This window comes from Acanthisitta chloris, unplaced genomic scaffold, assembly GCF_000695815.1.
Source record: "Acanthisitta chloris isolate BGI_N310 unplaced genomic scaffold, ASM69581v1 scaffold9072, whole genome shotgun sequence".
Classification (NCBI taxonomy): Eukaryota; Metazoa; Chordata; class Aves; order Passeriformes; family Acanthisittidae; genus Acanthisitta; species Acanthisitta chloris.
This window is the reverse complement of record NW_008662246.1, coordinates 44,720-53,191: the sequence shown is the minus strand read 5'-3', so window position 1 is coordinate 53,191 and position 8,472 is coordinate 44,720. Positions and strand designations below refer to the sequence as shown.

Here is an 8,472-nt window from a genome sequence, read left to right as displayed (position 1 = left end):
AGAGGTGGGCAAACACCAAAGCCTGTGCCATTCTCCAGAGTGTCTTTCAGGTGATCACAGAATCACAGAACCATCTAGGTTGGAGGACACCTCTAAGATCATCAAGTCCAACCATTAACCTGTCACTGCTGGAACTCCTAAACCCTAAACCAAATCCTCCACTGTCAGATCCAGAGGCCTCTTGAACACTTCCAGGGCTGGTGACTCCACCACCTCCCTGGGCAGTGGTGACATGATGCTGTGACATGATGGTGAATCCTTTACTGAGGGTAAAGAAAATAAACCAGTTTTTTCCTTCCTTATTTTTTCTTTAAAGGTTCCAGACAAATATTTCACCATTTTACTGGATTATCTGCAAGGGCTTCAGGGAGGTGCACGAGACAAAACTGTGCAGAAAGCTGAAGATTTTATGAAGGAATTTGATGGTTCTGATACAGAAGACCCAAAGCTGCTGGAGAAGTGTGAGCGCATACGACAAGTTCTGCAGCTGCTGTCCTGAGAGTATTTCTGTGTCTTAATGGTTCTCTGGTGGAGAGAGGGAGAGGATGTCATATACAGAGGCTGTAAATGAGTTGTAAAGACTTATTTTCTAATACTAAATTTTCTACTCATCATGTTTTTCCAATTGCAAATATTTATCATGTTTGGAGGTGATGAAATAAAAATATCACATTTGGTCCGTAGACTTGCATGGATTTTATTGCACATCTCTAGAAAAACAAACCTTTCTCTCTCGTTAGTTTTTCTCCCCCTGTAATTACAGTTCAATAAAAAGAGATTTGGAGTTCTTAATAAGAAGAGCAAAGGAACCAACAAAAAGCCTGGAGGGTCTCTCACAATGGCAGCTTTTAAAATGAGTGTCCAGCACAGTCTGTGCTCAGCCAGCTGTAATCTATCACTTTCAGCTTCAGAAGGATGTCATTTGGATTTGGGAGAGATCATTTTCAGTCTGTTGAACACTGGTTGTATAACACAGTTATACAGTTGCTTATTAGTACTTCACACGGTGATCTGGAGATACCATCAGCTTTGTTAGCTTTCCTTTTAGATTTGAACATTTTCAAATGCATTAGGGCAGTTGTTTAGATACTCAGATAATGCACAGATGGGAACAGATCAAATCCTTGACTCTCTGTGTTGAAATTTTTGGATTGTACCTAAACTTGCCCTACAATGAGTGTAGGCTGTGTCCAGCCTGCCAATACTACATTGTCATCTTCCTCTTGTACTTGGCATCCAAAAAGAGTTAATTCATTTTCCTTCATTTTGGCACAGGACATTCATCTCCTCTGAACGTGCTGAAAATGAGGCTTTCAAGTGAAAACCAAGGACATTAATTACTGCAAACTTGGCTTATTTAATAACACTGGTATTCAGACAGAGTTCTTGACCTGATTCTTTAATGTTTCTGCAAACATTGTTCATACTTTATTAATAACAACTATATGAGATGTGTAGTGTTTTAGAAGAGTGGCTGTCTTTGGGAATTCCAGCTTTAATTTGGATGAGTGAAGGAGTGGAGGATCCATGGATCTGCAGATCTGATTTTTCAATAAGAAGCATTTGAGTGGATTTGACAGCCTTCACAGCCATGGATTAGTACAAATCTGGAAAAGTATGAAATATATTACTAATAACAAATAACTTATGCTTTCTGACTCCTTGAAGATGATGTTTTCACCAGGAAAGACTAGAGACCAGCACGCCCTGCTCCAACACAGGCACTGGGATGGAGCTTGGCACAATGGTGGGCAGAACTGAGCAGCAGTGGCCAAGTTCTCCTTGGAGCTGGTTCCTCAGCAGTTGGGGTGCTGTGGGTCCCTGAGGGCTGCAGAGGGGGCAGAATCAAAGCCTTTCCAAAGCTCAAAGCTGAATCACACTGATCTTCCAGTGGGAGAGCTGGTGAAAGGGGCCCATAATCAAAAGAAGTGATCCTGATATTGAGTGAACCCATAAAAGATCATTGGATCTTATATTTTACATCTGGAATATGCAGCTGGGAAAACCTGTTGTCACTCCCAAGCAGAAGCTGATACTTCTTTCTGTTAGGAAAAATAGGAATTCCTCAGGGATGAAGTTTTCAAAGTGTCTTTTTGTGAGTTTACCATTGCGTTTTGTGTGTCATAGAAGAATTTTTGTCTCTCTCAAGTTGTTTGAAAAATCACCACTGTTTGATTTCTCTGTCACACAGAAATGGGGATCCTCATTGTGCCCTTTTAACATACCTTGTAGCCTAAAAACACAAGCACATTGCAACTGCATTTTGGAAGAGACTTGTAAAGAAATGCTGATAAAGGTAAGATCTGGGCAAAAAAGATGTGAAGCTTTAATGATTTTGGCAGATTTGGCAAGATTCTGACCATGTGCAAATGCTGACAAACCTGTGAGAAAAGAGACTTAGAGACCAAGAGTGTCATATTCCATTTTGTATCAATTGACATTAAAAGCACACAAGGCCTGACAATCTGGAGTCCATGTGAACAGCAGCACTTGGAAAAGAACAGTTAGAGCCTCTCATTAGCAGAGTGGTAGACCCCTGGGAGTGATGTCCTGCTCTGCTCTCCTCTTCCTCAGCTGCAGCTCCAGCTTTCCCTTCAGTCCCACAGATTGCTGGGTGAAGGACATGGGCTTTGGCCTCTGCTTCTTGCAGTGATGGAAGATTCAGAAGCTACAAAGAAGACAATTGTTGCTGTGGTTGAGTTTGGCCAAGAAAGCAAATCATGATGCTTTCTACCATGTCTCTTGATGTAGGTGCTGTTCACTGCTCAGGAGGGTCTTGAAATGGGTTAAAAGGCTTGTAAAACTTCTGGTTGGTGTTGTTGGATGTGTCTTGCATTTCAAAGCTCAATATGAGATATTGTAAGAGTTTTTTTATACCTGATGTTATAGTGCAAATAGGAAAGGACACTTGGATTACGTTTCACTTCTTTACTTTGCCCCTTTTCTTAAAGAATCTTCAACTGCTTGGCAAATCACCTTCAGAACAGCCATGAAATGTGAAACCACACACATTTTTGGGAGGCATGTATTGCTAGGCCTGTTTTAAGGACAAGAATCTGAGGACCCTGACAGCTTACAACACAGTGTGCAAATGTTAGAGTATCTCTGGCAAGCAAATTTTGCCTTTTCCATGTGCCAACCTCCAGGCCAGCTTCTGCTTCCTGCTCAGCTTGGTCTTTTCATCCCAGGATTTACATTGTGTGATGAATAGTTTAGCAAGATTTCCTCCATCATGTATTTTAAATTCCTTATTTTAAATTAGTAAGTATATAATCAGTGTCTGAATTCCTGTAGGTGGTTGAAGCTGTACAGGAAGATACAATCTGGCACTTTATTCACTTTGTGCTGTCATTTGGAGAAGAGAAGGTTATGTGGAGACCTCAGAGCACCTTCCAGGAGCTGAAGGGATTCCAGAGAAGCTGCAGAGGGACTCTGTGTTAGGAGCTGCAGGGACAGGACAAGGGGTAATGGGGAGAAATTGAAAGAGGGGAAATTTAAGTTTGATATTAGGCAGAAGTTTTCCCTGTGAGGGTGGTGAGACACTGTCCCAGGTTGCCCAGGGAGGCTGTGGCTGCCCCAACCCTGGCAGTGTTCACAGCCAGGTTGGCTAAAGCCTTGAGCAACCTGCTCTGGTGGGAGGTGTCCCTGCCCAGGGCAGGGGGTTGGGGCTGGATAATCTCTAAACTCCATCCCAACCCCTAAAATTCTATGATTCATTTGCTCGTGTAGGATTTTCAAGTCACGACATCCTTTGTAGCTTAGGCAATTGTGTGGGTACAGATAGGACAAAATCCTGTCTCTGCCTCTGTTTGAATCAGTCTCTGTGCTGTGTTAATAAAAATTGCATCCAAGGCTGAAAGTAACAGTGTGTACAGAATGACAAATTACATCTTCATGTCCCTGTGCTAATCGTCTTCTAGTCGAGTTCCTCTGCTCTGTGTGGCTCTGGTGAGCAGAATGCATGTCTTGAGAGAATGCTGAAGTCAGGACTTCTAGGCAAAATAAAGGAACGTTAATTACTTAGAATTGCTTAAAGCTGGAGCTGTGCCTCTAATGGAAGTACTAATTACTCAAAATTTGACAGGGTAAAAAGTTCCCTTTAATTTGGCTGATCCTGGCTATGGGTTGTGTTATCTATTTGGTTCTCTGTTGTCTGCCCACAGTTTTTGTTTGTTATCACCACTGTAAAATTACTCAGTAAATGAACTCTCTGTTCCTATTTGGAGAGGATGTCTCCTAGTTGTTGAATGTGCACTTTATTTTCTCATTTCCTCTCACTGGAGAATTGCTCTGCTGTGTTTCTGTTGATTTTAAAGCAAGGTGACTATTGACTCTCCTCCCATCACCTCAAATAGCTTAGAAATATGAAAATAGCTTGGAAACATCTTTGGGTTGAGCTTGGGGGTTTGGGTTGTGGTTTTTCTAAACTTTGCCACTGAGTAAAACAAAGTAATGAACTTTCACATTTCTGCAAATCAGTGTCATTAACAACAATCATAAAAGAGATTTAAATTGCAAAGTCAAGAAAATAAAAAAATTAGAAAACATAAGAATGGAAATAGTCTGTGTAATTGAAATTTTCCTCCTTCATACATATGTACTATGGTGCAACATCTTCATTATGTCATCAGGGCTGTGTTGTCCTCTGTGTGTAACTGATAACTCACTTATTCAGTGTTTTCTTGCAGTTCTGCTGTTCTCATTGTCAAGATTTAGGCCTACAGAGCAATAACTGAAGGCAGAGAAGTCTCTTTGTTGTGGTGCTTTGATTCTGTCCAGAAGAAATAAGTAAGAACTTTCCTATCCCTTTGGTGTAGGAACTAGTCATAGATATTTCATCATAAATGTTCCCTTTAAAACATGTTTTAATGTTCTGATTCATTTACAGTCAAAATACTGAATTGATGTTACTTAATTTAAATCCAGTTTTGTTGTTGACATAAAACTTTCCAGTGGCTTATTCTGGTTTAGCCTTTGGTTTCCTTTTATGTCTTCCTTTCTGTACAGCTGAATGAGCTTGTTATTTCTGTCCCTGCAAATAGGAATATTAGTTGTTTACAGTGATTCCAGTCATACAAGGACACAATTAAATGTCCTTGCCTTTGCAGGACGAGCTCATTTTAGCAGTGACTTATAATTATGCTCTATTTTAAATTCTTCACAGGAACATATATAGTCAACAACTTAATGAGGTTAAAACTAATTATTTCTTTTAAATATGGTGGGGGGTTTTTCCCCTACAAGGAGCAGGGAGTACAGAAGTAAATAAAACTAATGAGTAAATGCTGGGGGAAGAGCAAAGCAAAACTGGGGTTTATCTTTCTTTGTCAAAACAAAGCTGAATAAGAAGCTTGTGCTACTAAGAAACTTTAGCTGGTGGTACAGACACAGAGGGAGGGCCCTTGGGTACAAACAGAAGAGCACTCATACAGTTACTCTTAGTGAATTTTTTTCCCCTAGATGCAGAAAATGTTTGGCATTCCTCAACAAAACCCACAAATACACCTACGTCCCAAAGTTAAAGAGGTTTCAGAATCAAATACTTAAAGGTCAAGAAATGCCACATGTATATAAATGACCAGAAGAATTCATGTTCTACCTCTCTGTGCCTCCAGCCTGGAGACTGAATGAAGGGGGATTGTGTTAGAGGCAAACAAGCAAAAACCCCTAAATTATGTGAGCACATAGTTAAAATTGCCAGTTGCCTTTCTACTCATAGGAAGGTGGAGTTACATTCCCTGTTGGCTATAGTTATTCAGATTTTTTAATTAAGATTTGCTACTAATTGAGATCTCACATAGCTTTTTGCTGTGACAACTTACATCTCCTCCTCATGGTCCCACATGTAATTTGTAAGCCCTGGGACACAGGATCTGTCACTCTTTCTTGCTTATAAATAGCCAGTAATAACCTGCTATGGCACTGTGAAAGTCACTGTTTGCTCTTGAGCTCCTTTGGACCCAAAGGGTGTTGGCACTGGAGTTGCCTGTGTTGGTCTGGAGGTACAACAGGCTTTGGCAGCATGCTTTGTATCAGCCAGGCTTGCTTAAGCTCCATGAAATTGCCCAAATGTGATGCAGTGATGCTGCTGCTGCAGTTTGCCAAGCGAGCAGCGATGTGTCGTGCAGTGATGGGAGATGGGAAGCTGCAGAGTCTCAGCTGCTCAGGATGCTCAGCCCATGACTTTCTGCCCTCTGTGGCCTTGCTGCCTCTTTTCAGTTTTGGGTTGCTGAGAGTTGCAGTCATGTTACTTGTCTGCTTTCTGTGGGCTTAATTGGACTAAACACACTGTTTTCAAGCTATTTTGGCATATTGAAAGCTTAAGCTACAAGCAGTAGTGTTTCTCTGGTAGCATAGATACGTGTAAACAGACTTTATGGATCTCACAAAGACAAGACCCTTGATTAGAAGCAGAAGCTCTTGCAGGATCTTGGAGAGGACTGATCAGCTCCCTGATTTACCTTGTTCAACAGGACTGGTATTTCCATGAGCTGTCACAAGTCAATGCTCAGAGATAGGCATAACAACAGGCAGCCAAGAAACCATGTATGGGCATCAAACATGCCAGAGGGCAGGGATGACAGTGAGGAATGTAACCTCCTGGTGAAGGCAGGATGCCACCTGGCACAAATCCTGGCTGCCATAAGGTTAAAAATAACAAATAGCATCCCTATTACATAAGGAAATCTTTTGTCCTTGTTTAATGGGCACTGTGATATGCCGGAAAGAATAAATATGGAGCTTCTCTACAGTCTTACTTGTGGTTAGTGCTTAGGGCCAAGCCAGCTGAAAATACCAGGGCTGATTGTGAGCAGGGCCTTGTGTATGGACTGCTGGCATTAAACAGGCACAGTCTGGGTGAAATTCCAGTGTCTGAGTGTGCTCAGCAGCCTCAAACAGTTCACAGCACTGGGGACATCTCAGCGCCAGGAAGGACTTTGGGTCCCCTTTGGTGATGTTTGTGTTACTACAACATAAATGCAGAGGATTTGAGTGTTCAGAGCAGCCTGTGAACCCCCAGAGGCTGCAGCCCATGGAGCACCTTCTGCTGCTTATTGCAGTGAAATGGATAATGGAGAAGCCATGGAAGTTATTGTGGATGAACTTCAAACTCATCCCACAAGTGCAATCGTTTTCACTCCACCTCACCTGCCTTCAGATTACTTCCAGTCCCATGAAGGAAAAACTGGTTCCAGTTAAAGAATTAACCTGAAGTGATGATATTGCTCAGGTTTTCCTTTGCATCCTGGTCCCACTGGATGTCAGATGCTGTCTGTGCTGAACCCACAGCCTGCGTCCAAGCCAAGTCTCCCATTTCAGGGGCAGCTTTGAGGACTATCAAAGGTAATGCTTATTTCCAGCTTGACTGCACAGCTCTGCCTGTACCTGTCATTTCTTTGGCTATGATTTCTTTCAGGTCAGTACAGCTGGTACTTGGTAACCCTTACTAAAAATTTTTGGAAGCTTCCAGAGTTGGCTGTAGGCAGGAGTATTCATCAGCAGATGGTCCTCAGACTTCCCTTCTAGGTCCCCAGCTGTACCCAGACCATCTCTATGCACCCAGTGATTTGCTTCCACTATCCATCTTTTCGTGAAAAAGGGCTTCTGGTGCTTGCCACTTTGGCTAGGATAGCAAAAGGCATTGGGGAGTGAAAGGTCTCCATATATTGTAGTTATAAGAATGGAATTATCCTTAAAATTTACCCCAGATTCCTTCAAGATGGTTCTGGATTTGGGGCTCCATCAGCTGTTCCCTGGGGAAGGGATCAGCTGTCCCACTGAGCAAATTCAGACCTTCCATGTGGACATAGTTCTCTTTGGAAGAAATTATGCCACTCTGAGCCTCATCCCAGACTGTGTCTTGTAGAAATTGGGGGAGATGGCAAAATTACTTAAGCACTTTTAAAACTGCCTTAGATGACAAAGAAACCATCAAACAGAAGGTCATCAGTGCCCTGATAACACCTGTGAGGTTCTGCCTCTTGCTTGGAGTGTGACGCACTTGCTGGTGCTTTCCAGCATCCAGTCCATGGATTTACCTCCCTTGGCTCGGGTTCCAGACAGGATGACCTTCAGGAGGATCACTCTCTAGGCTGTCCCTTCAGGTGAATCACCTCTCACTGGCCCAATTCCAGGGCTGCTCATGAACTCACTCCATCCCTGTAGTTGCTACAGAGGTGAGAAGGGTGACCACAGTGAAGGTACAATCACAGGGAGATGCTGCTCTTAGAAATGATGATTTCCTCATACAGTTTTTGTAGAAGGCACACACCTCAGTCAGAACTTGGACTGTTATCAGCTATTTTTAGGATCAAAAAGAAGAAAACACTTCAGATAATTTCAATTTCCAATGCTTTTCACATGCTGTCTAATCTCAGGGATGGGCATTCTGCAGGGGGTGGATGGTTGCATTATGAATATTGCACAGCATCCTTCTTGCCTTCCTGCACAAGCTCCTGAGCAGATTAGAAC

The 8,472-nt window shown here is 42.4% G+C and overlaps 1 protein-coding gene across 1 annotated transcript in view; it reads left to right on the top strand.

The window, feature by feature from the left end:
- LOC103798281 (chromosome unknown open reading frame, human C7orf50) overlaps nucleotides 1–499 on the top strand; it is a gene marked incomplete at its 5' end in the record, with an annotated part of 27,682 nt that extends 27,183 nt beyond the window's left edge. The window contains one exon of the mRNA XM_009070533.1: nucleotides 317–499. Coding sequence (XP_009068781.1) covers nucleotides 317–499 — 183 coding nt within the window. The remainder of the gene's footprint in view (nucleotides 1–316) is intronic.
- Nucleotides 500–8,472: the final 7,973 nt, after the last annotated feature.